General features: G+C 37.9%; 2 protein-coding genes across 5 annotated transcripts; one reads left to right on the forward strand and one right to left on the reverse strand.

Annotated features, from left to right (window-relative positions):
- Positions 1-3,209: 3,209 nt before the first annotated feature.
- Positions 3,210-5,469, forward strand: LOC107225100 (nuclear nucleic acid-binding protein C1D). Its single transcript, XM_015665435.2, has 2 exons — positions 3,210-3,640; positions 3,716-5,469. The coding sequence occupies exons 1-2, from the start codon at positions 3,427-3,429 to the stop codon at positions 3,925-3,927; spliced, it is 426 nt and encodes a 141-aa protein (XP_015520921.1). The 5' UTR covers positions 3,210-3,426; the 3' UTR covers positions 3,928-5,469.
- Positions 5,470-5,555: 86 nt separating this feature from the next.
- On the reverse strand, positions 5,556-15,101 carry LOC107225101 (lysine-specific demethylase 4C). Of its 4 annotated transcripts, XM_046736576.1 has the most exons (12): positions 14,729-15,101; positions 13,288-14,159; positions 13,006-13,211; positions 12,423-12,778; positions 9,669-12,328; positions 9,367-9,549; positions 8,944-9,243; positions 8,566-8,757; positions 8,353-8,466; positions 7,786-7,878; positions 7,668-7,709; positions 5,556-5,966 (listed from the first exon to the last, which is right to left on the reverse strand). In XM_046736576.1, the coding sequence occupies exons 2-11, from the start codon at positions 14,065-14,067 to the stop codon at positions 7,668-7,670; spliced, it is 4,926 nt and encodes a 1,641-aa protein (XP_046592532.1). In that variant the 5' UTR covers positions 14,068-14,159; positions 14,729-15,101; the 3' UTR covers positions 5,556-5,966. The 4 variants fall into 4 exon arrangements, with proteins under 4 accessions (XP_046592532.1, XP_015520923.2, XP_046592531.1 ...); XM_015665437.2 differs by lacking the exon at positions 7,668-7,709; XM_046736575.1 differs by lacking the exons at positions 5,556-5,966; positions 7,668-7,709 and adding an exon at positions 6,289-7,252 and having other exon boundaries at positions 14,942-15,101.
- Positions 15,102-15,357: the final 256 nt, after the last annotated feature.

Genomic DNA, 15,357 nt, shown 5'->3' on the forward strand with positions numbered 1-15,357 from the left:
TAGCTAAAGTCCTAAGATCACAGGCGTGCATACGGCGAAGATGTCGTGCCCTAATTATAATTTCTAGAAAAAGGGGAAGGTGCGCAAAAGTTGACAAAATCTAAAGAAGGGGATCGTTCTGCGCAACGATCGACACCTATAAAAACGGCGACCGATCATCGGATCGTCCTCTTGGTTTCTACCACCAGATTCGTCATCTTGTTCCGGTACAGTTTCGCGGTAAAATCCTTTTGCCTTTTGCATTTAAACTTTTCATACAACGTTACTCTGCCCAAAAGTCCAGCGAGCTTTCAGCTCCATTTTGTCGTATTAATTTAAGATCTTACACTAAGCAACTCCGTTTTTGTGACTTTAAACATTGAACTTATAAAATAAATCAAAGTTAATCAAAGTATCCCAATATATTAGAGTCAGTTATTCCGCTAAATCCTCTCACCAATCTACGCTGCAAGTCATCACATCCAGAATATTCTCGAAAAGGTAAGCCAATTAATTAAATCTTTTATCCAATAATTACTCCTTCCTCGGTTCGTTCGATTAGAGCGACAGAATGCCCGTTGTCCGGTGTATTTCAATACTTTATCGGTAATCGGTGACCCAAACTACTGATGTGAGTCTAACTGTAGCTGTGTGAACGATTCCGGTGTCTAACATCTGGAAATTTCCACCATGTACCGTTCCGACGTCACAGTTACTCCCACGGAGCATTAAAGAGGAGCACAAACTGTGACTACGAATGTGGCACCTTTTTTCATATAGCATCCAGGTGGCGTTCCGATCGCTCCAGACCCTCCGCCATGGAGACTAGAGGTAAGGAGTCCGAACGCAATGCTAGCCAAATGGTCGGTGAAAGTGATGAACGATCCGCGGATTATAACCACCTAGCAGCGCTACCACTGCGGGCTCCGTCAGCGCGGTAATTTTGAATCGTCGATCCTCAACTCTGTATCCTATTCGTAACCAGGCGCTGGTATCGCTTGCGGATACATCTCGAACTACAAGATCTTTCATCACTTTCACGAACCACTTTTCGACGATTCCGCCATATGCGTTCGGACCACGGTCTTACATACAGGTCTGGTAACTCCGGCACTTTTGAGTGGTAGGGGATGTCACCGTTAGTGAGGCATACGATCTTGTTTCTCATCTATCCGCTAGGGGCGTCATTGGCCCGGGGTATGATAGATATAGATATATACCGATAAGATAACCTGCTCATCGAAGGTCTTGACAGTTCATAACTCAGCGTAAAGTGTGTGTCAAACTGTCTCAAAAGTTGTGAGCCCTCGCTTGATGTTTATGGATTTTATTGACTTAAACATTTGAGGATTCCGTTAAAATAAAACAATTATTACGCCCGCCATGGAATGCTAGTAAACATCTCAATCATTTTTTATTCACATCTTTCCTCATTTTTGAGTGTTATTCAGGATTGTTGATTCCGAAAAATCAGCTGTTCGGATCTGATTTATGATTGACTCACCCCAAGGGGGCAGCGCTGCAGACGGCGAAGACAATAACCACGGTTCTGCCTCATTATCTGAGTCATTCCCCACCCTACTAGTTTCCGGACCTGTATGTAAGACCGTGGTTCGGACTCCTTCACACTAGTCTCCATGCCCTCCGCGTCCGGCATAACGGCCATGTTGAAGACAATTTGCAAATGGCGGTTTCCGCGTTGGAGCTATAGACAGCCCCCCACTGATATATATATATAAGTGCAGCCCCCTGACATACGCTGCTAAAAGTGGTTCGCAAAATGTCCCTCGATTCTGCCGCCAAGTTCCACCACTAGTGGCGCTAGTAGTTACCTGACGAGCTTGCGCGCGGTCAGCGAGGGCAGCGATTGTGTCAGAAGTCTACTAGCGCTACGTAGAGGAACGAAAAAACGGGGACAAGATGCGTACAATTTTTTAGCATACGAGCAGTGGTGAGTGTCAGGGGGCTGGTCATAGCTTAAAAGAGTTAAAGCACGATCTTACATACAGGTCTGGCAACGAAGGTAGTGGGGGTGGTTCATTTCACGGTCGGTTATTTATCTCATTTTGTGGCCGCCAGGTCGACGTTGTGATCGAGGGATGGATAATCAACGCGTGCGCAATGTAGCGCCAACCTAATAATAATATTATTATCAAAAGTAATGAATCGTTATGAACGAAAGTAGTCAATATAAATATTAGTATGATATAATTATTATGAATGATATATGTATGGAGACTAGAGGCAAAGAGTATCATCTCCGTTTCCTATTTTCAGCCGTCATTATTGAAATTTATGATTTACTTATCAAGTTATGGAATACTTGTATCGCTTGCGTTTGAATTAATTCAGGCGGTGACCTAACCGAATAAACCACCAAGCTTGATTAAACCCCAAGCGGGGTTATAACTTAAATATTAGATAAGAATGTAAACAAATTATCTATATCAATCTCGTTCATTTTAAGGAAAAAAATATATAAATTTCATGTGTATGTACGAATAATAAATCTACGAAGGTAATAAATGAAATAAACGTATGTTATTTAAAGAAACTGTGTTGTTTTTATTGGTTAACTAATTTCGATAATTTTTTACACCGCAGTACCGCACACGGTTTAACCATCTTTTTTTTTTAAACGCAACAGCGTTTCACGCGTATGTAAGACCGTGAGTATGACGCACGCGCTGATTTTAGGTTATATGCTTCATTTCAAATATAATTACGGTGACACATTTTCATCTCTACCCCACGTACATCCCTAGATAACAGCGCCGCGACATGGCTATTTCAAACACTAAAAACCACGGACAACAAGAGAATCACGTCGCTCTGCAGAAAATTGGCTTCGTTGCCAGGTGTTGCCAGACCTGTTATGTAAGACCGTGCTTTAGCATGGAGCACGGTCTTAGCATGGAGCCTAGAAGCCATAGACTTATAAAGATAGACAGAGCACTCTTATGAGCCGTTTAATGCAAACATTTAAAGGACAGAAATATGCCGAGAGTACTCCTTTCTCTTTTTGACGATATTTGCTTCGCGGATCGAGGCGGTAGAGGAGAATGAGGCGAAATTACGCGCCTATATCTATAGCTGTCCACTTCCACTACTCCGTTGCCTCCCGCCATGACGCCGATTGAAAAGAGAGAGCAGTACTCCCGGTATATCTCTGTCCTTTATATGTAATTGTCAGTGCCTCTTATAGGAGCACTCAGTCTATCTTTATAAGTCTATGCTAGAAGCTCCATGCCCCGTAGGCTTACGAGTAGTCTTATTGGTATCATTCTAACGGATTTTAGGATAGGAACACGTAATCTGCAATTCTTCAGTTGGTTCTGATAATCTATTACCTTGAGGGGAAATATTCAAGCTAAAATTTCTTCTAACTGAATTTCATAAACTTGTGAATTACTCTAGCAATCCACGTTTTTATCAAGTTTTAGCAGAATGGAAGTTGAGTTTAAAGAATTAGCCAGTGATGCTAATCTTGTTGCGAAAGTTAAAAACTTTCACAAATCAACAGATGATATAAATAACCATCTGAAACTTGCTACTAACCCCGAGTTCTACGAGAAGCTTTCAAATTCTGATAAATTGAAGTATAACTTGTTAATGTCATACAGTTTGAACACACTGTTTTGGATGTACTTGCGACTCGAAGGTTTGGCTTCACATTTTCAATCAACTATCATGTGTATCTTCATGCTTAGTCATTAAAGAATATCACAATTTTCAGGTGAGGATCCAATGAAGCATGAAATCAAGTCTGAAAACGAGAGATTGAAACAATATATGGCCCGGGCAAAACAAATCAAAGACAGGGACACCATAATGCCTAGAGTAAACAGAGAAGTGGCCCAAAGATTTGTTAGAAGTGGCCTTTGGGAATGTAGAAGTGATAAGGATAAAAGTAAAGGGATGAAGGGCCCGAGAAAAAATACCACCTAAAAACTGAATTTGTCAACTTTCAAAGTACAACGTGAGCTGCGTTAACATTGATCAAATAACTTTGTAAAAATTTGATTATTTTTCAACATTATAATCAAATGCACGTAAGAAAAACTCATGTAGATCCAAATCAACACCAGTATGATGAATTTGTATCCTTTTGTTATGTTCTTCTAAGCAAAAGACGATAAATATTATCAATAATGTTTTTCTAATTAACGTGTATTCCAGAAGAAACTATCAGCTCTGAAAATTTTGCCTCAATTTACATTCTGTCGATTATAAAAAAACTTGTCTAAATGACTTAAAATGTCTAAATAAAAAGAAAAAGATCGAGGAGATATTTATTATTAATCATCAGACATACAGAGGCACGGACAAAAAAAACTGAAAAAATACAGTCTATGATATATAAAACAAATTTTAATTGAAATGAAATTATTATACCATTATTTTGCTCGTGAAACTTAGTTTAAAAATATTTAAAAGTATATCTGTTTAAGTTATACTATTGAAAGTTACATAGTAATACATTCGGACTCCAAGCTATTAAAACTAGTGACTATACAATATTATTATTAATAATAAGAATAATTTAAATAGTAAGCTTAAATAAACGCAACACTATTTACAAGTATAAGTGTGTACTAGGTTTAACTTATTACAAATGATGATTAATAATACTACCGTTGTTTCGTTTACACACATATATTTTGCATTTGAAGTCTCTAAAGCATATTATTTTCACAACTAATCGTTCAAGTGATCAAGAAAATATTTATAAACTATAGGTGAATGTTAACGTTATGTTAATAAGAAACGATAATTAATCCTGTTTTTGAGTACTGTAATTCGAATTTCGCATGTTTGAAATTCAATTCGATAATCAATGCTAATTGTGATAGCTTGTCACTTACGTCGTCATTATGATATATTTACATTCAATTCGACGCATTGAAATTTCAAAACACACGCATCAATTTGGTTTACAGCACATTTTTAATAAACTTACCGTATCAACTTAATTAAATATAAACTATTGCTACATTCGTTATACTGAATGCATACACGATTGCAGTATTTTATAATAAATTACTTTTGTCATCCTTAGAATCACGCATTTTTCAATAATTACTACTTATTAAACATTTGAAACATCGACAATTAGGCACGTCTTCTTCTTTGACGTTAGGATGCAACAAAATTATGCTAAAACTTAATATAGATCAACATCTCAACGCCTAAGGTTATTTTCAAAGCTACACAACTGAAGAAACTATTGCAATCATATCGTATACACTAGTTGCATTCAATTTGAAAATAATAGACCAAGTTCTTGTGGCATATACATAAACGTAATTTCTAGGTAAGTAAATTAAACGGTGGTTATCGGTGTACAAATATACACAATTTAAACACACTAGGGGCGTGTTTGAAAGACACGCAACTACTAATGTAACCATGAGCAAAATAATAAGCATTTGCTTTTTATGACAGAGTCTAATGTGATCCCAATCTCTGTTGTTATAATGAAATGTCAAAGAAAAAAAAAAGTAAATATTAATAGTTCATTCTTGTATTGATATTCGAATCATCACTGAAACTGTCTGATTCATCAATCTATATGATTAATACAGATAATATAGATATATTATTACCAGCTGTATACATATACACGATAAAATTAAATATAATCATCACCTATAGCAAACCATGTTACATAATTATGTAAATGTGTATTATTCTTATTTTAGGTATATCTATGTAATAAATATTTTTCCTCCGTTTCGTACACTTCTCAATATACCTGTATATTAATTTTTGCTTCCAACCTAATTTCGTAGAATCTGTTCACTTTTTTTTCTCCCTTAGAATTGTAAAGAAGAAAGTAGATAGTGATATTTTCTGTATAATGATTTTATTTTTCATGTTAATGTCTGTTCACCTTCAATTGCAATTCGCATTCTGAACACTTTCAACCTTGATGATTACGACTGTGATCCGGTACCCCAATAAGAAACTCGTTCCGATTTGATGCTCTGCAACGTTTATACAGAAAGTAGATACTAATAAGTGGTTTCGAAACACTTGTAAATCAGTACACTATTTCTTTGTATGAAGGTTTCTTAACAATCAATTGTAAAAAAGTGGTGGCAAAAGTTGGGAAATACTAAACTGGTTCAATATTTGGATTACAATTCTCTGTATATTTCGGGTATTTAGGGTTTTCAAGTATACGCAATTGATTATTCTTCTGTATTTCTAATTGGCTCTAGTTCTGCTTTAAAACTCATTCACACCTTAAAGTTTTTCTACAGGTACAAATGACAAGAATAGATGAAAATATATTCACCAATGGTATAAATTAATTATTACCTTTAATTGCAAATTAATCGGTGGGCTTCACTGATGAAGAATTACAATACTAATTAATTATCTAGGTATATTCCAGTCCGTTATTTTAAAACGATACCTCGATGTATGTACACTTCAATAATAGCTTTAATGCTATTCAGCACAATTTATTTCGTACAATATTCTATTTCCGAGGGATCCATTCAATTAACATCAAGTTATTCAAATGAAAATACTAATAATAATCTATACGACATTTAAAAGAACGTTTTATGCTAATAGACTCATCGAGCCATCACCTTTCCCAGGAATCACTGCAATCAATAATTCATATTGCAAAGAAAATCAAGCGAAAAAATCGATTACTATTTCACTTAGACTGCCGCAATATCAATATTCTATTTCACGCAAAATTCAGCTACCGATAAATAGGCATTTAGAAGAATAAATAATTAAAATGATTTCTCTCTGAATGTATTACAGCGGATAAGGAATGCCGGTAACGGTTATTATCCGTTACAGATCTGTTAAATTTTCGAATGCTAATCATAGACCACTTTAAGGAGGTATCAAATTCCATGCATCAGCGTACGTTACAAAGTGTTGTATAAACATCTAATCTAACAAACAGGCATGGACGGTTGTGTAGTATATGAAAAAAGAAAAAAACGTAGCGTACAAATATTGTGTAATCAGAAAATTCTACTTAAATATCACTGAATAATTGTGATTACTTTCATTTGAATAACTTCGAAGTTATTATAAAAATATTTGGAAATTAATCCGAGGTTCTAACCAGGTTATTTTTCTTTTCTTTCATTAGTTTGTTTCTTTTACTTTTCTTTTACGATAGGTCAAAATTAATTGAAGGTTATTCGTGTTTCTTGACTGGTTTGATTTTCCTCGGCGTTTTTGATTCGCCCTCGGTGCCGTAGAGATGATACCGATACTTCATATCGGTTGCGAATGACTTTGCCAAATAAAAGAAACAGAGAACAAACAGAGAAAATAAAATCACAAAAATTAGTACACCAAAGAAATAATATTAAATCAATTAAAAAAACTAGATGCATCATGAGAACAACAATATTGTGGTAATTCAGTGCAGGAAACAAAATCAGATGTGGGTAAAGGGAGAATTAAAGCGAATAAAAATATTGTGCACAAAGATACAGCACGTTTCGATTCTACAAGTGATCTGCAAGGTTTTTTAAATTCTTTAAAATTATGCTATCAACTAACGTGTAGAAAAATACCAGCTGCATCGTCAATCGTCCTACATAAGTTGATACGTTAAAAAAAAGCTCTTCTTTCAAATAAATGCAAGTATTCTTTTTTTCTGCAAAATCTATCAACCTATTCATCTCTCTCTCAAACAACTCTACCTAGAATGACGTCATGTCTTTATTGCCTTGCTGCAAAAGGAGCTAAAAGGAGAAAAACGATTCAGGCAATCTATCAGTACGCTTCTAACTATCAATCAAACGTCAATAATATACTCACCAATCTCGATTTTACTCGCTTCGGCAGCTCTTCCTGCAGACTGTAGATGTCTGTACGTTTCAGAAGCAATTGAGAACCATCCTCGAAGACCACCTGAAGGAAACGTAGTTAGTCAGTGACTGTTCTTTTCAATTGAATAATTGACGAAAATGGATGGCAGTTCGTTGTACAGGGTGGCCACAAATTTTTGGGAAAAAAGTTCCATGACTTTCCCCGGTTTTTTAGGACCTAAAACCTAATTTTCCCTGATATTTTCCCAGTTCTAATAAGTTACTAAAACCTCAATCTTTCAGTTTATTAACTCTATATTCGGTTCAAATTCAATTCGAATTGAAGAAAAATATAATGTACAAAAGAGTTAGTTCAAGCCAATTTGTTTTTTGACGAACAAAAGTGAACTTAGTACCTCAAAGAATAATTTCTAATTCCCATGATAGCAAACTTATAATTTCATTTTTTTCCATGACCAAATAAAAAATTTCCTAACAATTCGAGGTTTTCCAGATGTTCTAAGCGTGTGGCCACCCTTTTCTATTTTGTATATATATTCGCGCGAAAATATCTCACCGTGAACATGATCCGATGGTTCGTGCCTTCAAAAGTACCATTGTACGGCTGGCCGTCTGGCCTCTTGACCATGATTGAGCTTCCGATCGTAGGATGATTTCCCGATTCAAGTTTCTAAAAAAAGAGGGATAAAAATTTTTAGATTTACCAATTGGCGGTTGAAGCATTTCATTCTTGACACTCTTATCAATTACTCAGCGATGATAAACTCACAATGATATCCGAAGGATATAAATCGTCGCGAAAACTGTTATCATCGAAAGTGACCATGTAAAAGAGCGTGTCGTTTATGGAGTCGATTTTCGCTCTGTAGTATCGGGAATTGCGATGCTTTGCCCATACTGCCTCTCCCTGTCTCACCATTGGAATTTTCTCCTTTTCATTATTGTGCCTGTGGCAGGATATCTGAACGAAAATGAAGGTATATGAGAAATATTTCAAAGGGGTGACATTCACAAAACTTCGAGGCGAAACTTCGTGTCACATATTCATATAAACATAGGTTTTGAAAAATGTAAATCTGTCCTCATCAATGCAAGAATTGAAAACAAACAGAAAAAAATTGAAAACAAACAGAAAAAAATTACAAACCTGTAACTTGTAGGAGTCAAATATTGGTACAGCAAATGTCGCACCAGCTATAAGGCCACAGGATGGATGGAAGTAGGCCTCACAATGATCGCAGCTGAGGCAAGCACCGTCTCGTTGACCGCAACAGCCGCACTGTTGTTTCAACAATTCGATTTTAATTGTTAGGACGTTGATAGGATCCTTATTGATTGGATCTTTGAAGGTAACACCCGGCAGTAAAAGGGCACACAGAATGTGAGCCCATCTACCGTCGCTAGTTCGCTTTACAGCACCACCTCGCATAGGACACAAGCAGCACATCTAAAAAATAGTAATCATTACACTGTTGAATAATGTGTCCAAACTCACTTCTCGCACTCTATATCAAGGTATGTTAAAAATTTTACATGAAAGTGAATGTTAAAAATATCTCATAATACTTACAACATGTACCATACCAGCTCTGCATTTGTCACAAGCCCAATTCTGTAAGTCTGTGGGTAAGACGTTGATTCCATAGCAGGAAGCATGAACGGTAACGTGACACTTTCTGCAGCTTAATAATTTGTTTTTTTCTGGTTCCGTACCTTGTTCCTTTGAATTGGCAGCAAAAGTATTCGAGGATACCTGTTTAAATTATGACGAAAAATTTTATCTAGTGACTATTGACGATTCAGCTCAAGTAGACAAAGGATTTAGGTCAAATATATTAAATTTATTGAATTTCAACTATTGATTAAACTTACCCAAATTGGTGAAGTGTCTGGTAAATTGATCGTCGTGCAATATTTCCAATCAGATGTCATTGCTCTGCCGCCTCCCGTGGCCGCTGTGGCGAATGCTGAACAAATCGCACAGTGGGAAACCTGAGTGCTCCAGTAGTCATTGAAGGCCTGGAGTAGATTGTCATCAGGAACGCTTGGATATAGCATTTCCATCATATGTCCTGGTATTACAGGCTGTGAGTTTGGTGTTGGATAGCTGATGGAGTTATTCGATACATTTGACAAATGATTGTGGTCTTCTACGTTTGCTGGCAGAGGCTTAGTGATATCTTGAGTTTTCGAAGGAGAAATGGTCTTCTTTTCAACGTTACCAGTTGCCTTTGCTTTCTCTTTGTAATTTCTTTTAGTCGGTGAATGAGATTTCGTTGTTTTCAGTGGGCATTTGCTGACTGGCGTTCTGTTCTCCCCGGTAGAAGTCATTATTGTTAGACGTGGATTACTGCATGATGACTGCAGCTTTGATTCTTTTAATTCGCAGATTTTCAAATCCGAGTCAAGGTTTTCCAACACACTTTGCATGCACTGCTCATTCGTCAGAGGCTCCAAATCTTCCTGTGCTAGAATTATGCTATGCTGATTTCTAGTCATAGAATTATACGACTGTAACATATTTCTGATACTAGTTTCGCTAGAATCATCGTTATAAGATGGCTTGTATTGAATAGCCTGATTGGAAAGGTAATTTTGGCTTGAATCCAACGGACTTGTAATCAGCTCAAGCAAAACTGAGTTCTCATTGCTTGATTTATTTTCGTTATTTTTGAAGAAGTTCGACGACAAACTGTCAGTTTTAAAAGAATTACCAGAGCATGTTGGCGATGTCAGCGTAGCTCTACTACATTTTATTGCTGACTGAGAGGAGCAGCTGGACATTGTGCGAGGTGAATTACTCGTGATTACTTTGGTAATTGTTGTTTCGGAACAAGACAGAATGGGTGGCTTCAAACTTGCGCAATTGATAGCAGTCTGAATAGTACTTTGGTTCTGCAGTTTTGGTGGCTTTCGCTTAAAATCGGTTCCATAAAGTATTCTAGTCTCCTGCTTATCAGGCACAAACATTTTCGCACCATTTGACATTTGAATAATTTTTGTGCCCTGCTGTACAGGCCTAACAAGCTTTGAACCTTGTAATTGAATACTCCTTGATGTGCCACCTTGCATAAATCTCTCTACCTCTGGCGTGTTGTACATGGTCATTATGTTATTAGGAGACTTTTTGATTTCCATGCCAGTGCCTTGCGCCCTTTCTTTCAATGACGAGTCCTGATTTTCAAGAACGGTCACATTCATGTCCTTCAACTCTCTCTTCACCAAAGTCATGGAGCACAGAGGCTGCGCCATACTTCTAAACGTTAAATTTTGCGGTTTACTCAAATTCGTCTGTGGACTCAACTCTGGAGGGGTATCTCTCGGCTCAGGACTCCCGACACTGATGTACGTAATCGGAGAGTTGGAATTCTTTTGAACAGCCTCCCAGGAATTTTGTTGCAGAACCAAAAGCCCATCGGCTGCATTTGAGATGTCTTTTTCCTCTTCGGATTTCACCAAGTTCACCGTTTTTATGGATGTTGGATTCCTTTTTGTGGCTGATGATTTCAATATAGCTGGAGTCAGTTTTGCAGCTTTCAATATATTTTTACGAGCAGTATTTCGGCCAGGCTTTACTTGAGATGAAACCTTCGATCCTGAAGTGTTATCAGTCAAGTTAGCTGAATTTATTGTAAACTCTTGCGAACCACTGACCGAATTTGGACACGAGCTGGTGAATGCGTTGCTCGTATTTTCTAAAGAATCAATATGTATCGATTCTGCAAAATTACCCTTGCTCTCTGCAAGTTTTGAAATACCTTCATTGTATCTCTCTATAGCCTTATCCAAATCTTTTTCCATCATGTGATTAGAACCCTGTACTTGTCCGCCATTTGTGATATTAACTACAGTCTTATTCCTCATGGTGGTCATGCTGAATTCATTCCCAACTGAAATAATATTTCCGGGTAAGGAGTTGACCTTACTCTGACCGATGGACATGTCTTTTGTGTTGGATGCCTTTAGACTTGGCATCGAAGTGAGTTTCCGTTGTACACTTATGTCAGAAATATCCAGGGGTTCCATGGCTGTGAGCAATGGAATATTTGCTCTATGTTTACCCTTGGTGCCGTGTTTCTGCTTGACCTTTTTAGACTCACTGTGTTTGACGTATTTCCTTTTCTGCTTAGCTGGTTTTACTGAAATCTCAGAATCGTTAGGGTTGTCATTAGCTTTATCGCCTACAGACTCGTTTTCGTTTTCTTTAACAACACTCTCTATTGTGACATCGATGCTACTGTCGTCGCTTTTTTTGGATTGAGTCAAAATTTCGGGATTCTTGCCCTTGATATTGGTCAGCACAAGACATGGAACGGAAGCTTCAATAATGTTCATTATATCGCTATGTTTCATATCAGATTCCGAGTTGCTAGCAGCATATGAGGTGGGATTTAATTTACTTGTATTCTTCTTCGTCTTTGACTTTCGTTTTATGGGATTGTCCGATTTATTCAGTTGTTTCTTCTTGCGTTTTCGATTTTTTTTACGATTGTAACCGTACCCTTCATCGTAGACTGTTGCTTCGTTCACGTCTATCGTATAAAAATTTAGAGAATCAATTTCATTGTAAATTAACGATTGAATAAATTGAACGATTATGGTAAACAGACTCAATTGTTCACTTACCCATCTCACCGGCTTTCAACCATATATCTTCGAGGACTTGCAGTTGCTGTTCGTCAGGCGCAGCCTCTTCAGGTTCCTCCAATTCCATATCCTGCAGTACTCTCTTGACGTCTGGAGGTATGTCAGGACGATTGGCTAAGTCTGCCATATTAACATGTGGGTTTGTCCCAGCTATATTTTTCTTGCGGTGAATGGGATGTCTTTTGTTCTTAGGAGCATCCAAGTAGCTCTGGGGTAACTGCCCATTGCTGTTATTACCGCAGAGTAAATCCATCTGGGATGGAAGCGGAGCTGCTGTCTGTCGTGGATCTTCCGGATGTGACCCAATATCTTCGCCGCGTAACCACAGCTCATACCTAGAATGATGGGCCGAATTAATTAATAATTGTAATGTGAAATATTGTACACATTTCTCCAACTACTTTATCCATTTTTCAACCTATAATATATTCCCTGCCAAGATATCCCTCGTATCATATACTTTTTGAAAATCCATTAACTTTATTTTCGTTAGTTTTTGACAAATCTCCACCAATGACAAATAAATAAGGATGAGAAAGTATTAAGCTGGTCCATCCATCACCTTTCTGGTTGAAATCGTTTAACAAACGTGTCCATTGATATCTTGACCATATCCTTGCTGCAGGAGCATTGCGTAGCTCTTTTTCCATACTCGACCCACCTAGGTGTGGCAAAATTAGTTGACTCAGCACAGTTAAAACCGTGATTGAAGCCTGCGTGATAGCCATAGGGAAATGTGATCATGATCTCTCCTTCTTCTTGCGTTATCTAAAAAGAGAAACAGTTGGTCATTAGAATCAGTTTCATTAATACACATCAATTGTAAATTAATATCCTACCGTACCTTGTCCCAAGGAATCGAGTACTGCTTTAATATCTGTGGTGAAATGAGGGACATTTTGTGCCTAAGGAAGGCCTGGCAGCTCTGGTAACTGGATGGAAAAAAACCATTGGCCAATCGCTCTAGTCTGCGTCCGTGTTCAGGCGGAATAGCGTACCAAGTTTTGGGTGCACCAAAGTGCAAATAATTAATAGAATATAGATCCATATCTTCTGTATGCCATGCGAAAGTTGTTTTCCACATGCCAAAATAGAGATAGGCTGTATTGACGCCGTCAATGGATATTCCATAATCTTTGTTAACATAGTCAAGAATCGTGCCAAGGTGGTTGATGTTCCATTCTTTGACCTCCGGGTCAGTGAGTGACCCTGAGACGTCAGCGCCATAGATCGGAGCGACGTAAGTTATATTTTTCCAGTACTTCCTCTCAAGATCTTCGTAGTCAAAGTGTTTCGGAGTGTTGTACCTTTCCGAGTTTGCAAGCTTGCTGTACTCCTTTACAGTCATTGATTTCTTTTGTATATTTATCTGCTGGTAGAGACCCTGCTTGCCATCAACTACCTGGCAAATAGGAGCTGGTATCGTTATGTCGAGGTCTTCCAGCTTGTAGCCTGACTTTCTCGGGATCCATTCAGGTGGAGGTATAACTTTAGCTATCCCTGCTTTGTGCGCCCCTTTGCTCTCCATGTGCACAATGTACTTGCTGAAGTCTTTGAACTCCTCGTAAGTCGGCCTGAATACCATGATTCGGGGTGCCCCCCCAGAATTATTGTCGACAGCCATACTTGACGGTAGCGTGGCACTTCTGGCTCACTTTTTGTCCGTCTTTATTCTCCTAGTTATTTTTTATTTTTCAACAGATTTTCGTGAAACCTCTGCAAAACGAAAACAAGCATTATCGAATATTTTGAGCAATTTTTGATATTCCAAACAATGTTTAAGACAAAATAGGGAGGAGGTATAGGATATAGGAGGAGGGAGGAATATCTTTCTGTTCGGTACAACTGAAATATCTGGAAGTTCTTTTTTCGATAACTTATCTGTAAGCTACGATAAACGAACGCACGTGTCTGACTGGAAAGTAAACGTATACAAAATTTTAAATCTGAGATATTTAGCCTTGCAGACCGTTACGTTCTGTGTACATACGTATTGGTAGAGTTTTAAAGATATCTAGTGAGTTTGACATTTCGTGCAAATTATTTACTGATTTTAGCAGATCCGAGGGATTGTATAATCGACAGAAAATGATCTAGGGATAATAACAATAGAACGAAAATATAAACAATAAGATGAAGATCGGGAAGACGGGCCGAACATCCTCCTCCTAGATAAGTGACCAATGTTTTCAGAACAGGACCGAACCGCTTTCACACATCATGTAAACAAAATGGGCGCCCTTATTGACAGTATCGGCTATTTAGATGCATTCAGCGATTCATACCGTGATACATTGACACCAAGGTATAGCGGCGAGTTTCAATTGATTGTTCCAAGTTTTTCACACGGAAATCATTTGCCCATTGTTGAGTTTTAACAAAGACGTCTAACAACGAATCCTAGCCCTGTTTCTGGGCCTATGCCAAATCGAGGGTACTGTGTATTTTACGGAAATTTCAAATAGGAAGTAGATAAGTTATTTAGTTCTCAAACTCACGACGTTTGCAAATTAAATTCGATCACATTTTTCACTCAACTGCACACCACTCAGTCTAAACATTAATGTTTTTCACCAATCTCGACGACGCTAGCCCAATACCTCGGATAAATGACAAACCACCATTACAAACTTCCCCTGGTGGAGATCGACCGCTGACTACTGCTAATGGACGAAGCGCAAAGTGGTATAGTCGGCATGGTGGCTGTCCCGAAAGACGGCAGCGGGCGGGGGGCGGGGAGGTCAGAACGGCAGCCATATTGATAGGAGTCATTTGCGCGTCAGTTTCAAACTAGTTGATTATTGAACAACCCAAGCAACACCAAGACATCCGGTACATGTCAGTGAGGTATCTTGAAATCGTGAAGGATGACAATTCGTATGGCAAATAAGTTTTTTTTAGGTTGTCGGATTCG

This window comes from Neodiprion lecontei, chromosome 4 (assembly GCF_021901455.1).
Source record: "Neodiprion lecontei isolate iyNeoLeco1 chromosome 4, iyNeoLeco1.1, whole genome shotgun sequence".
In the NCBI taxonomy this organism is placed as follows: domain Eukaryota; kingdom Metazoa; phylum Arthropoda; class Insecta; order Hymenoptera; family Diprionidae; genus Neodiprion; species Neodiprion lecontei.